At 40.4% G+C, this 15,967-nt stretch overlaps 1 protein-coding gene across 2 annotated transcripts in view; it reads left to right on the forward strand.

Annotated features, from left to right (window-relative positions):
• Positions 1-2,657: 2,657 nt before the first annotated feature.
• Positions 2,658-15,967, forward strand: part of rxfp2a (relaxin family peptide receptor 2a) — a 56,286-nt gene continuing 42,976 nt past the window's right edge. Inside the window, exon 1 of one of the 2 annotated variants that reach the window (XM_058412813.1) lies at positions 2,658-2,958. In XM_058412813.1, coding sequence (XP_058268796.1) covers positions 2,877-2,958 — 82 coding nt within the window. In that variant the 5' untranslated portion in view covers positions 2,658-2,876. The remainder of the gene's footprint in view (positions 2,959-15,967) is intronic. The other variant, XM_058412812.1, reaches the window with a different exon arrangement.

Consider the following 15,967-nt stretch of genomic DNA (forward strand, 5'->3'; position numbering starts at 1 on the left):
CATCTAAAGAGCTTATGCATGTCATTCGGGAAATCAGTAGGTGAAGGGACATAGACATTTGATCATTTACGGTTTATATCATGTTGATGATCAGTCTGGGAAAGGTTATAAAAAAGGCCATGATTGGGAGAGGGCTCTGATCCAAGTCGTTGCCATTTTCTTAGGGAGCAGCAACTTGGATCAGAGCCCTCCCTCAATCAACATGACCTGTGTCCAGCAGTGTCAGAGGTGTTCAGTGGCTTGTCTTTGGCAAACCTTCCCTGCATAATTGGTCCTTCAGGAATGGCTTAATGTTATGTCCAGTGTTGTTTTGGCCATGGTGTAGTGGCTTCTTTCCACTGACTGTGTGCCATCCTGAGAATGGCTCTCATTTCCTGGGTTGTCAGTCCCTAATTGTGAAATTGACCAGCATCTGTAAGGGGGTCACTTCTACACAAGTGATTATTACCATACCATACTACATACCAGCAGATTGTAGTAAACCTGCTCTACCTCAATTTGGTGCCATGACCTGGGTTGAGCATACGGTCCCAACCAATGCTTTTTGTGATACATTGAAGTGAAAAGAATATGTGGAGAGAGCTTGGTGAATAGGGTTTTAGCTAATGCTGGGACTTTGGTATCATCTTCCTAGAGCTTTTAGGTCAACTTCAGTCAGAGTTGATTAAGCTGATTTTAAACTCCTACATAGCTTGTTGTTGCTGCAGAGCTGAATCCACAGGAGGTGCTGGTTGGCAGGATGCAAAAAGAAAAAGGACATCAGGAAAAAAGCCACTTTTAGTAACTTCATCAAGGTCAGGCTACACTGCAGCATCAACAAGGTATGCAGGAGTCTACAATCAGTCAAAATTTCCTGACTGAAGATGACCTAGAAGCTCAGGTGCATAGTGCGAAGAGGTCGCCAACTTTCTGCAGAGTCAATCGCTACAGACCTCCAAACTTCATGTGGCCTTCAGATTAGCTCAAGAACAGTGCGCAGAGAGCTTCAAGGAATGGGTTTCCATGGCCGAGCAGCTGCATCCAAGCCATACATCACCAAGTGCAATGCAAAGCGTCGGATGCAGTGGTGTAAAGCATGCCGCCACTGGACTCTAGAGCAGTGGAGACACGTTCTCTGGAGTGACGAATCGTGCTTCTCCATCTGGCAATCTGATGGACGAGTCTGGGTTTGGCGGTTGCCAGGAGAACGGTACTTGTCTGGCCCCTTAGTTCCAGTGAAAGGAACTCTGAATGCTTCAGCATACCAAGACATTTTGGACAATTCCATGCTCCCAACTTTGTGGGAACAGTTTGGAGCTGGCCCCTTCCTCTTCCAACATGACTGTGCACCAGTGCACAAAGCAAGGTCCATAAAGACATGGATGACAGAGTCTGGTGTGGATGAACTTGACTGGCCTGCACAGAGTCCTGACCTCAACCTGATAGAACACCTTTGGGATGAATTAGAGCGGAGACTGAGAGCCAGGCCTTCTCGTCCAACATCAGTGTGTGACCTCACAAATGCGCTTCTGGAAGAATGGTCAAAAATTCCCATAAACACACTCCTAAACCTTGTGGACAGCCTTCCCAGAAGAGTTGAAGCTGTTATAGCTGCAAAGGGTGGACCGACGTCATATTGAACCCTATGGATTAGGAATGGGACGTCACTTAAGTTCATATGCGAGTCAAGGCAGGTGAGCGAATACTTTTGGCAATATAGTGTATAAGCATGACGCAATGCAGTCTATGCCAAACAAAGATGGATTTCAGAGCAGCATATCAATGAAAAACACATCCAATACACATAAAATCCCGAATAAACCAGTCAATATTATTATTACATAATTGAAAAGAACTTGTATACTGATTCAGTGAGGGTAGAAAAATGAAAACAGAAGTTGAATATCTTATTGAAACCTGCTGAGGCAGTAAACAAATGTGTTAGATAATTAAAATATTAGACTCACTGTTGAAATTTGTACATAGAGCTTTTTATTCCTGACAATTCCTGCTGACAGAACACCTAAGGCTCAAGATAAAATTGTTTATAAATAATTTTGGGTTATTAGCTTCTAAAACTCTAAATTTAATTAACTCTAAAATTAAATTATGATTGGATTATAAAGAAATTATTAGATTATTTTTTTCAATTATCATTTGTTGTAGCCCGACGCCACCTTGATGGAGTGATGACATAGCAAGAATACAGACACGAGACAAAGGAGACAAAGTTGTAGTTTTCACCCTAAGGGCTCTCTCTTGCTTGAGCGTGTTTCCCTTTTCTTTTCTCCCTGATGAGATACCTTATGATGGATGAGAAGGGTTGTGATCCCTTCCAGGCCTTGGACGCAGATGCTAATAATGACATCTCAGGAGCTGCCAGTGTGTTGAGGTGTTCCATGTACACTGGTACATTTCCACGAGCTCCAGCTTCACTGGCCATACTTAGAAAGAAATCCATTTCATCTGTCAAACAGTGGCAAAGGTGATGAAAACAAATGAACAATGCCAAAGAGAAAAGGTCTTTACCAACATCTTTTCATAGATTTCAGTGTGATCTCATGGATTTTAAGCTATATTATTTTAAGCACGAGTGGAGAGCCAAAAACAGCCTATTAACATACTGTCCTGTATTTCTCCAACCTTCTGAAACTCGTCAATGACGGGACTGAATGAAGGCGGAGTTGCCAGCACAAAAGGGCTCGTCGTGAATCTTTTGAAGCCTCTGCGCGCCAGACTTAGTCGTACTCACGTCGGATATCCGGATTTATTTTCTCATCAGTTCTTTCCAGTTGGAAGTGAAACATGGGAAAACATCTTTTTTTTCTTACGTTATACCCGTGCATTGAGCGCGAGAGTTGCAGGAGCGCGTGAACAGTGTGGAGAGGAAGCGCGCTATGAGGAGCTGTGGCAGACTCACTTTAACAGACTTAGCCCTCATTATTCTCCGGGTTCAGCTGAGTTTAATAGCAGCTCAAGGTAAACAAACAAACAAACAAAAAAATCATCTGTTTTGTGTTTGTTAATGTATGTCGTTTGGGTGTAATCTGATAAAAATTCACAGTAAGTGATTAATGAATGTAGGATTTAATAGGGAGGGATTCGGGGCTGGAGAAATAATTGGTGTGATTTATTTATTTATTTTAATGTGTCTTACAGTTTTTTTTTAATTATATGTAGATATTATGTGTCTAGTACGTAGAGCCTATACATGAAGTACGCTAATTATTATTATTATTATTATTATTATTATTATTATTATTATTATGAGACAGATCACTGTCACCTAAGTAACCTTATTGTTGCAAGAACTTTTTTACCCATGTTGTGTCAGTCCGTGATATAATACGTCTTATCAACACAGCTGTTAAATCTTTGCATTGAGTATAAATTATTTACATTTGTTTTGGAAAGCGTTTGAGCAACTTCTCGTTATTAAAGCGCTGAATGCTGGGCCGTGCCGGTTCTCCGTCTCGTGCGCGCGCTTGCCACTATAGTTCTGACGACGCGCAGAGACTTGCTGTTTCTATATAACGTTTATCTTGATATTTATTTAGATAAAAAATACATCAACGGCGTTAAACCGACAATAAAGTGTACTTAAAGTCTCTAATCACGTAAACTTAATGATTAATTAAGTTCATTCCCAAGTCTGGTAGAACCACTGAGAAGACGCATCATTGTTGTTATTGTTGTTGTTGATGTTGTTGTTGATGTATATGTTATATATGCCGTTCGTGCTTCTTTTTATAAAAAATCTGGAAATATCTGTCAGACAATCTACACTCTCCTCAACCTGAACAACAAGGTGATCTGCTCAGCCTAGGCATCTCTGTCAGAAACACACGGCAAAATTGCCTTCCCAAACCAACCTCCCTCTCCAAAACACACACACACACACACACTCGTGTGTAAGGTCTGATACATATCAGAATTAAATTGCTGATATTTCTTACTCTGTAGGTCACACCATAAAAAGTGCGAATTGCAATATCACTTACTTCCATCAGAAAGATTAGACTGACATATCTATAAAACAAACAGTGCAATACAAATGAACAGGGTAAAGGCTGGGCCAAAAAATATGAAAGAAAACAGAGTGAATTGCACATAGTGTCCTTTTCAAAAGTTTTCGAACAACATGGCCTTTTTTTGGTCAGAATATCAGCCTTCAATTCCTGATATTTACATCTAAATGTGTTAAACAAATTATAATTTGGTACCATTTGTCTGTATCCAACAAATGCCAGCCATTTTGCAAACCATTTTGAAGCTGAGAAAATTGCACAAGCATTTTATAAATTTGTTTTTGAGTTTTTGTTGTTGATGCCATCATTTTGTGGGTGTTGTGCATACATAGTCTCAACCACAGTCTTTGTTTTCTACCTTGTATTCAGAGTTTATGGTTTTGGTTTTTTCACAGTTTGGGTTGTTTGTATTTGTGTTGCACTAAATATGAATGTAATTGTCTTCGTTTGTATCTGATGGATCAAATGAGTGACTTACCAACTGCCAAAGCATGTAATATTTACATATGTACTAGTTATTGATTCTCACAAACCCCGCAGAGAAATAGGTGTGCATTGCATGTGTTCATTTTAATACCTTTTTAATATGTGGGCATGAGTTTGCCAAAAGCATCAGGGGGCTAAAAGCTGCATCATAAAATCAGTGTTTAATTTGAAAGTGTTTCCTAATACATTTTATAAGCACACAACCTTCTTTGTCATTTAATGTGCTCTGTTTTTTTCTGACTTTATCCAGTGGCTGCTAAATACACCACAAATTAATAACACATCAGAAACCAGCGTGGACTTTTAAAGAGGTTTAATAGGCATCAAGCGGTCTAATAAATGAATGAAATTTTGAGTTAGGCATGTTGAAAATTTAAATGAACAACACTGTTGCAGCTTTGTACTTTTTACTGCATTGTGGGTTATTTGTTTGGTTGCTTTACTGTAATTATAACCTACAAGTTTGGCTGTAGTTAATGGCTATTGTGGCTGTAGTGGCTATTTTTAAGGCTACATGTCATGTTTGGCCATCATATGGGATTTTTATATAAAGCTTTAAATCGTGTGTGCCACTGGTATAAAAACGGGCTCCTGAGTTATGCAGCACAGTGCTCACCCTGTCATTAATGGAAAGTGAGGTTGAATCAAGATGATGCCACAGCCGTCCACTTCCACAAGCCAAAGGGGGAAATTTCTTGTGCTCTCTGGGTGGGAGTGATGGCATACTTTTCTTTTCTGTCAATCAGAGCAACAGTCAGTTGTGGGCATCGGGATATGCTGTGGCTGGCTTGACATATATTGGATAAAGAAGAATGTTCTAATCTTTTTCCCTGACCAAGTTGGTAGTCTTTATGTTAAAGGAGAGAGCTAGATGCATAGGAACTGCCAAACGACCAAACTGGATGAAAATGGTGATTCTCAGTCCAGATCTCAAATGAGTTGAACACATCTCCACTAATGTGTTAGATAGCACTCCACCACCATCAGCAAAACAGCAACTGAGGGAATTATCTTTTTAATCCCTCCATTACAGTTTTACAGACTTGTAGAATATGTGCCAAGGTGCACTGAAGCAGGTCTGGTGGCTCATCATGGCCTAACACCTTACTAAGGCACTTTATGTTAAGTGACCGAACATACCTCATGATGGAAAATATGGCAGCAGTTCAGAAAATATTGTTTGTCAATCAAATGTTGCATTACCTGCATCCATGTAAAAGCCACAGGAATGAGCTTTAATCTCGTCAACATTCTTGGTAATGCTGTGATCATAAAGACATACAGTGAGGGAAAAAATTATTTGATCCCCTGCTGATTTTGTACGTTTGCCAACTGACAAAGAAATGATCAGTCTGTAATTTTAATGGTAAGTTTATCTGAACAGTGAGAGGCAGAATAACAACAAAAAAAATCCAGAAAAACGCATTGCAGAAAAGTTGTACATTGATTTGCATTTTAATGAGTGAAATAAGTATTTGATCCCCTACCAGTCAGAAAGATTTCTGGCTCCCAGGTGTCTTTTATACAGGTAAGGAGCTGAGATTACAGTAGGAGCACTCTCGGGGAGGGCTCTTAATCTCAGCTCGTTAACTGTATGAAAGACACCTGTCCACAGAAGGAAGCAATCAATCAGATTCCAAACTCTCCATCATGGCCAAGACCAAAGAGCTGTCCATGGATGTCAGGGACAAGATTGTAGACCTACACAAGGCTGGAATGAGCTACAAGACCATCGCCAAGCAGCTTGGTGAGAAGGTGACAACAGTTGGTGCGATTATTCCCAAATGGAAGAAACACAAAAGGACTGTCAATCTTCCTCGGTCTGGGGCTCCATGCAAGATCTCACCTCATGGAGTTTCAATGATCATGAGAATGGCGAGGAATCAGCCCAGAATTACACTGGAGGATTTTGTCAATGATCTCAAGGCAGCTGGGACCATAGTCACCAAGAAAACAATTGGTAACACACTACGCCATGAAAGACTGAAATCCAGTAGCGCCCGCAAGGTCCCCCTGCTAAAGAAAGCACATGTACAGGCTCATCTGAAGTTTGCCAGTGAACATCTGAATGATTCAGAGGAGAACTGGGTGAAAGTGTTGTGGTCAAATGAGACCAAAATCCAGCTCTTTGGCATCAACTCAACTCGCCATGTTTGGAGGAGGAGGAATGCTGCCTATGACTCCAAGAAGACCATCCCCATCATGGATGGATATTCCAGCCTGACAGTGACCCAAAACACATGGTCAAGGCAACAAAGGAATGGTTCAAAAAGAAGCACATTAAGGTCCTGTAGTGGTCTAGCCAGTCTCCAGACCTTAATCCCATAGAAAATCTGTGGAGGGAGCTGAAGGTTCGAGTTGCCAAACGTCAGCCAAATAACCTTAATGACTTGGAGAGGATCTGCAAAGAGGAGTGGGCCCAAATTCCTTGAGATATGAGATGTGTGCAAACCTGGTGGCCAACTACAAGAAATGTCTGACGTCTGTGATTGCCAACAAGGGTTTGCCACCAAGTACTAAGTCATGTTTTGCAAAGGGGTCAAATACTTATTTCACTCAATAAAATGCAAATCAATGTATAACTTTTTTGAAATGTGTTTTTCTGTTTTTTTTGTTGTTATTCTGTCTCTCACTGTTCAGATAAACCTACCATTAAAATTACAGACTAATCATTAATCATCACTAAGCCACAAATTTTCACCTATAATCTGTCATGCAAACTCAACTTGGGACTGACTATTAAAGGATTACATAAATCCTCTGCATTAGGTACATAATTTTTGCCTCTGTGAAACTGTGAAAATGGTGAAAACTGTGTGCATAATAATCTGATTAATGTATGGAAATAAACTGTATTCTAACTGTTAACTACTGCTTCTGTAACATTAATAAAAATGCAGTGTCACACAGGGGCGTTTCTAGGATGTGAAAACATCAGGGGCTCAGCCTGAAACATCAGGGGCTAAATAGGGAGAGGGGGTAAGCAAGAATAACACGTTTTGTAAGAGTATTTTTATGTAATATTGTTTAATAATAAACAAAAATTAACACAAGCAGTATGCAACTTTAGAAAATTTAATTCAATCTTTTTTCTGACTCCTCCCATCATTTCAGAGTCTTACTACTAAAAAAGGAGTTCATTAAAGTTATTACATTTTCTCTCTCACAGGTATGCCATGCAATATTATCTCTTTTACAGCTTGTGTGCGGAGCAGTGCCGTGCAGATCCTTTTTTATTATTATTATTTTACAATAATCAGTATTATACTTGCACCTCTTATTTCATTCCTCATTTATGCTGCCACTACTGTACTGTACTATTCTTTGTTTCTTTCTTTTTTTTTCAGCCTCTTCTCTTCTCTTCTCTTCTCTTCTCTTCTCTTCTCTTCTCTTCTCTTCTCTTCTCTTCTCTTCCCTCATCTCTCATCTGTCTTGCTGCTTGTATCTTGTCTACTTCATGCTCTTGGTGACTTTTCTATCCTATTTCTTTGAGGGTGGACTGAATAGAGTATCTCCGAAACTTGACATGAGCAAAACGGTCAATTACCCAGTGGTGGACCGTCAGGGCCAGCAAGGCCTTCTCTGCTGGCTTAAACAGCAGTGATCTGAATCACTGACTTGCATTTTAATATATTTAATATATTTTTCCATGAATGTGTATTAAATGATTCCCAATAGTCTCTTTACATTTCATAGCTTTTCTCTCGGTTGCACTGCTTCCAGTAGAATATATTTATGACAAGAGTATTTATCCAATCATATTTCAGCCAGTGGCTGACATCATGTGTTGCCAGAGTGAAAGAAATCTGCTCTAAGGCCTTCAGAATCAATAGTGCAGGTGCCCGTAGCTTAAAATAAGTGCCGATGAAATTGTTACCTTAACGAATCAGATTTCGAGTTAGCGTCACTGAGGCCATCTAGCAGGCATACGATTATGTCAGCAATTTTGATTGGATAATTGGAGTAGTCGAAGGCAGCGACCTGCACAAACTAAATAAAATATATATTTTATTAATAGCCTAATTTCTTTTTACTTTGCTATTTAACGGTTGATTAGTATCTATTGCCGTCACCTCATAATGATGGTATAGAGGTGGATTAATTCAGGAAGGACACCAGTGAAGGCCTAGGTGTGAAATGCACTGCCTGCCACTGCAATTAGCATGCTAGTATTTATAGTGCTGGGAATTCCTTTTTTAATTGACAGAACAGCCGAATGATGGAGTCTGTTCTGGCCCATTGTTCACCTAAGCCATATATGTATTTCTATTAGTTGAATAATAGAAAGTCATGATGTTCAGACTGTAATGTCTTAGCGCTTTAACAGTTTATATTTTATTTAGATCTATCTTTAGGCTTATTTAATTTAAGGCTTTTGGATGTCTTGGGGATGGAATAATAATCAAAAGGGTCCTATATGTCAGGGGTTTTCAGAATCAGAGACAGTGGGCCTCCTTTTTGAGAACATGCATTTGTTAGCCTACTTTTATCAACTGTGTTAACATTAAAAATTAAAAGTTAGGCTATAATCTGAATAATAAGATTGTTGTGTGACTGTTTTTTTTATTGCTGTCGCGCTCATGGGCTGTAAGGTATTTTAATCACGTGGTGTGTGTGTATAGGTGTTTTCAACTTAAAACGGCGCTGTGCAGACTGATAGGCATATGACATCAAAGTATCGCAAGAGTGGTTCTAGAGCATATTTGAGCGTACACTCTCGTGGTATTTTGGCATCATACACTAATCGGCGCTTCAAGTCGAACACACCTTGTGTGTGTCAGTGTGTGTGTGTGTGTGTGTGTGTGTGTGTGAGTCAGTCAAAATCGCGTACAGTAAACGGCAACAATGGTCAACTAAAACGATCATCATTTACTTAATTCCTCTACACTCCGGTGGCAAAATTCGGGATAAAACATTGGGCGCTAGATTAAAATCATCCGGGGCTCGAATGATTAGCCCTAACGACGCCCCTGGTGTCACATATGACAGGTTTCAAGTGTCTACAGTATGTGATCAGGTTTCCTAGATCTTCACAAACAAATTCCAGGGGACAAGCAGTATTAAGTTGTTTCTTGCTTGCTTGTTGCTTGTTTCTTTCACAAATGTCCTAAAATTATATATGGAAAAGTGTCAAAATTTATGTAAATAAAATCAATCTGCTTTGGCAGTTCAAAAATACCCTGAGTCTGTCTATACTAGGGGCTGCAGCTTGCTATAAACCAGCTGAGTGGGACTGGATAGTGTTGTGCCACCCATGGTGCCAAATGTACTCTTTCACACAGCACTGGTCATGATGGAAATCACTACGCAACAGTGCAGGGGTTTAATTTAAATGTTATTTAGCTTTAAAGGATAATTAAAATAACTGTGGGAGAAATTTCTTCAGGGGTTTCCAGGAGTAAGATTAAAAGAACAGTCCAACACATCTTCACACATCTTTGTTACATAGCGTGTGATCTAAGTGATAAATTTCCTTTAAAGCAAAAGATTTTTCCCCTATATAGACTTATACAATGTGCAAACTAAGCTGTACTGTTTGGACAAATAGGCACAGTATTAATTTACTCTGTTTACTGTATAGTCTGCTGTGTATAGACATCATAATCTGCTGTTAAATAAACAATTAAAACTACAGAAGTATTAAAAGTGAGAAACTATTAATTCTTTACTAAAAAGTACAGGTGCCCCTGTGTCAGGAACAGCTGGACAGTTCCCTGCCAGGCCCAGAGAGGGCGCTGGCAGGTGAACCTTGGAAGCCTGCTTCTTTGTGTGTCTTTTGTTACGCCCTTCCTATTGTTCCTATCCTGATTGTGTCACCTGTATCCCATTAGCCCTAATGTCTACCCCTATAAATAGGGATCCTTGTGTTTGTGTCCTTGTCTATGATTGTTATCTGTACCGTGGTTTCTGTTGGGGTTTTGTTTGCTAGGTTCCATGTCCAAGCTAAGGTCTAGGTTTTGTTTTGTTTAGTTAACCACGCCATGTCTTGTTACGTTTGTTTCCCTATGCCGCGTCTTAAATGTAATAAAAGCAGTGCTTCGCTGAATCCTGCGCATGGGTCTCATTACACCGTGTGCTGGCGTGCGCACACACACCACGGGCCCCGCATAGGGCGGGGGTCCCAGACGTTACACCCTGTTTGCCACAGTAACAGCTATGAGGGTAACAGAAATAATTTGCACTGGAAATCCAGTCCAACAAACTGTGATGTTTATAGATCAAGTTTGAAAATTGAAAAAGAAACTGGGTAATTTTCAATAACACCATTGCAAAGCAGATACCTGTTTACTGTATGTGTGAGAGAGATGGAGCTTGTCAAGTACAACTTCTCAGATTTGTGTTGGCTTCTGCATAAAAAAGATAAACATGATTTGTAATGCCCAGTTAGTCTTAGAAACACTTCAGTAAAATCAACAAATTGGACTGTACAAAAGCGTTCAACCTGCAACTACGGATGCAATGGGCATAAATATTCGCAGTTTCTCCTAAAACGTGTTTATAATTTGTCCATGTGCAAAATCAGATCCCCCAAAGAGCTCTCTCATCAATCCATTGCTCTGTTCCCTCCACTGGGTTCCCGTAGCTGTCCATATTACAGCCAAAACAGCTCCCTCCTACATGAAGACACTGAGCAGCTCTGCATCACAACACAGGCACTAAGAATATTCCCTAACTTCCTAAACTGCTCAGTATAAGTAAAAGTACATAAAATTGTTGCTCATATTTTGGCTTCATTGGATTTCTATACCATGGCCCATTTAGACAAGCAAGGAGATATTTTCTTGAAAGCACTAAGCACTTATTGTTTAAGGTTGTACTCAAAAGGAAATTTTGACCGCCGTCTCAGCTGTCATTTGCATCACTGGGAACAGTACAGAATATTCTGTGACATCCATGTGCTAACCAGTAGAAGACAGTCCTGATGGGTCATTCATGATGTTATGCAATCCTCTACATTGTTTTAAAAGGAATCCCCATTGCATGGCATTTACTGGGGTGGATACACATCTTGTCACTGCTACTCAATTTGTGTTCTTCTGGATCCATTTAAAACACATTGGACCAGTATAACTGTCAGATAGTTATGTTGTGTACAATCAACAACAGCCTAGAATTGTGATCCAAAAATGATAATTGCAACTAAAGCAAGGTAGAAAAAGAGGAAACAGAAAAACAGGGTAATGGCTAGGTAGGTATAATGGCTTGGCTGATCCTAATTACATTCTCCAAATGTGAGTGCACTACAAAGCTGTAATATTTTATGTTCAGAATGAAAACAGCTTTGTCAACATTGTCCCTGCATTAATAGTACACTGTATTTTATTGAATTCCCCGGTGTGATAACTATACTTTCACTGAAATCACCAAATAATGTCATTTGTGACAGCATTGAGCCTTTTATTGAGATCGTTATCCACGTGCATCTATGGAACCCTCACTAGGTGTGTTTACATGGACACTTGTAATCCGATCGTAACAGGACTAGAAGCACAATCAGATTAAAAAAGTGTCATGTAAACACGTCAATCGGATGGAATTTGCCACATCCGATTAAAATTTCAATCGGATGGTAAGGGGTGGTTTAAACTATTTTAGTCCGATCGAGAGGACATGTAAACACTTAATCAGCTGGAATATGTTCTGTGCATGTGCAATGACGCAAGAATGATGTAGGACATTTGATACGAAGGATGTTGATACGAATGACGTATGACATACGGATGTTTCGTGGACTGTGCGCATGTCAAAAGATCTAATCCGATTCTAATCATGTGTCATGTAAACACGCTTAACAATCTGATTACTTTATATCGCGTTCATGTAAACGCTGCAATCAGATTCGTCAATCTGATTGAATTCAGTCCGATCTGATTAAAAAGTGTCCATGTAAATGCACCTTTCAACTTTATTAGGCTTTATTATATGCATTTATCTAATCAGTGTGGCAGAAGTGCACTGTACAAATCATGCAGATACAGGTCAAGTGTTTCAGCTCATTATGGGATAAAAACATGTGATCTCTGTGACTTTGATCGTGGCATGGATGTTGGTACCAGAATAGGACGAGGGAAGTCAGCAGAAAGCAGCCAAATTGGTTTGTGCTGTCATGAAAGATATAATAACACAAATAATCACAGGAGAAGAAAAGCCTGTCAGTATGCACAAAGCATGAGGTGGGTGAGCTACAAGAGCAGAAGACCACATCAGGTTCCACTCCTGTCAAGCAAAAACAGGAATCTTTGTGCATATACAGGGGTTGGACAATGAAACTGAAACTCCTGGTTTTAGACCACAGTAATTCATTAGTATGGTGTAGGGCCTCCTTTTGCGGCCAATACAGCATCAGTTCATCTTGGGAATGACAGATACAATCCTGCACAGTGGCCAGAGGGATTTTGAGCCATTCTTCTTGCAGAATAGTGGCCAGGTCACTACGTGATGCTGGTGGAGGAAAACGTTTCCTGACTCGCTCCTCCGAAACACCCCAAAGTGGTTCAATAATATTTAGATCTGGTGACTGTGCAGGCCATGGGAGATGTTCAACTTCACTTTCATGTTCATCAAACCACTCTGTCACCAGTCTTGCTGTGTGTATTGGTGCATTATCATCCTGATACACGGCATCGCCTTCAGGATACAATGTTTGAACCATTGGGTGCACATGGTCCTCCAGAATGGTTCGGTAGTCCTTGGCAGTGACGCGCCCATCTAGCACAAGTATTGGGCCTAGGGAATGCCATGATATTGCAGACCAAACCATCACTGATCCACCCCCATGCTTCACTCTGGGCATGCAACAGTCTGGGTGGTACGCTTCTTTAGGGCTTCTCCACACCGTAACTCTCCCAGATGTGGGAAAGACAGTGAAGGTGGACTCATCAGAGAACAATACATGTTTCACAAGGTCCACAGCCCAAGATTTTCGCTGCTGGCACCATTGAAACCGACGTTTGGCATTGGCACGAGTGACCAAAGGTTTGGCTATAGCAGCCCGGCCATGTACATTGACCCTGTGGAGCTCCCGACGGACAGTTTTGGTGGAAACAGGAGAGTTGAGGTGCACATTTAATTCTGCAGTGAGTTGGGCAGCTGTGGTTTTATGTTTTTTGGATACAATCCGGGTTAGCACCCGGACATCCCTTTCAGACAGCTTCCTCTTGCGTCCACAGTTACTCCTGTTGGATGTGGTTCGTCCTTCTTGGTGGTATGCTGACATTACCCTGGATACCGTGGCTCTTGATACATCACAAAGACTTGCTGTCTTAGTCACAGATGCGCCAGCGAGACGTGCACCAACAATTTGTCCTCTTTTGAACTCTGATATGTCACCCATAATGTTGTGTGCATTGCAATATTTTAAGCAAAACTGTGCTACTACTCTGCTGATTAAACCTTCACACTCTGCTCTTACTGGTGGAATGTGCAATCAATGAAGATTGGCCACCAGGCTGGTCAAATTTAGCCATGAAACCTCCAACACTAAATTGGCCAGTGTTTCAGTTTCATTGTCCAACCCCTGTAATTCTTGTTCTTACATTAATATTTTTGGCATTTGGCAGACACCCTTTTCCAGAGCAGCTTACATTTTATACAACTGAGCAATTGAGGGTTAAGAGCCTTGCTCAAGGGCCCAGCAGTGGCAACTTGGTGGACCTGGGATTCAAACTTACAACATTTCCATGAGTAGTTAAATACATTAATCTTGGCTGAAAGGAGTGGAACCTGATGTGGTCTTCTGCTGTTATAGCACATCAACCTCATCATTTAATGTATTGTGAGATGTTTTTCTGCACACCAAACTTGTAAAGAATGATTATTTGAGTCACTATAGACTTTCCGTCAGCCCAGACCAGCATGCTTATTCTTCTCTGATCTCTCATCAACAAGGTGGTTCAGCCTGCAGATCCAGTGCTTATAGGATGTTTTTTGTTTTTCCCATTGTTCTGTGTAAACTGTAGAGTTTGTTGTGTGCGAAAATCCCAAGAGATTAGAAGAGATCAACAGTTCATGAAATATTCAAACCAGCCCTTCTGGCACCAACATCCTTGATTTTATGCATTGTGCGGCTGCCATATAACAATCTGATTAGATCACTGCATGAGTGTGCAGGTATACCAGTATTCCTAATAAAGTGGACACTGAGCATATGTCTATTCAAAATAAAGTTACTTATGTGTGGTTGCAGCTGTTAAAAATACAGGAATATACCATGAACACATGATTGTTCTCATATGATAATAGGATTCTGTGATGTGAGGCAGAGCTGCGTCAGAGGGCTGCTGACAACTCTAACAAGACGAGAATGGGGAAAATTGTGAGACGAGTACTCTTGTCAGAGTTTACAACAATAATATCTCACCACAATATATTGAAAGGAGACAATGGGGAAATGTACCAACTGTTCCAAAATACAGAAGGAACCGCTGATAGATCCACTGGAATCATTTCAAAGGGATTGTAATAAGGTTTCGATAGGGGAAAGGAAAAAACAAGTAGAACTCTCCCTCCCACACAGCAGATCTGTTCCAGAGATATTTATCCTTCATGCAATTACTATTACCATAGCAGTCTTTTTAAGTGTTTAGCTAAAGGAGATTCTTAAGGGCAATTTGCAGTGACACACTTAATTAATGAACAGTTTACATGTTAGTCTCATTCTTGAATGAACCCAGCTTTTTAATGGTTTTTTTTTTTATGAGTGATTATCATACAATCACATTGTCATGGCCAGGATCCTCGCCCTAGGTAGGGCTCGAACCCAGGCCGTCCGTGGTGCGCGTGCCCACGCTAGCACGCGGCTGAACGCAGACCCAGACACAGGATTCAGCAAAGTGCTGCTTTATTACATAAAGACAGAACATGGGGAAACAGACGGGTGACGAGACATGGCGTGGTTAACTGAAAATACTGAAGACTGATACTAAAGACGGACAGGAGAAGAGACGGAACCACGGCACAAGTAACAGTAAAACAATCACGGACAAAGACAGGCACAAAAGGATCCCTATTTATAGGGCTAGACGTTAGGGTAAACAGGTGAGACGATCAGGAGAGAGAACAATAGGACAGGTAATCACAAGACACACGAACAAGCAGGCTTCTCGGGTTCACCTGCCAGCACCTTCCTCAGGCCTAGCAGGGAACAGTCCAGCAGTTCCTGACACACATGAACACATTTTAACTGGATTGAGAAATAAAACAAAACCCAGAAAATCTGGTTAGACAAAACTTACATTTATGAAAATGTTTCCAAAAATGTTCTAACTTTGTTTCTACACTCTAATAATAGGCTTTGGAAGAGACAGACCTAAGTTGCTGTTATACTGTATAGTTTTATCCATTTTTTCCAAACTTGGAACAATACTGTAACTTAGTCTCTAAAAATTTGTGGTGAGTATACTAGTAAAAAAAAAAAAATTCTCCTCTTTGAAAAATTCATCTTCAAAAGTCAAATCCAGCATGCTTTTCTAGGA

Source organism: Hemibagrus wyckioides, linkage group LG16, assembly GCF_019097595.1.
Source record: "Hemibagrus wyckioides isolate EC202008001 linkage group LG16, SWU_Hwy_1.0, whole genome shotgun sequence".
NCBI lineage: Eukaryota > Metazoa > Chordata > Actinopteri > Siluriformes > Bagridae > Hemibagrus > Hemibagrus wyckioides.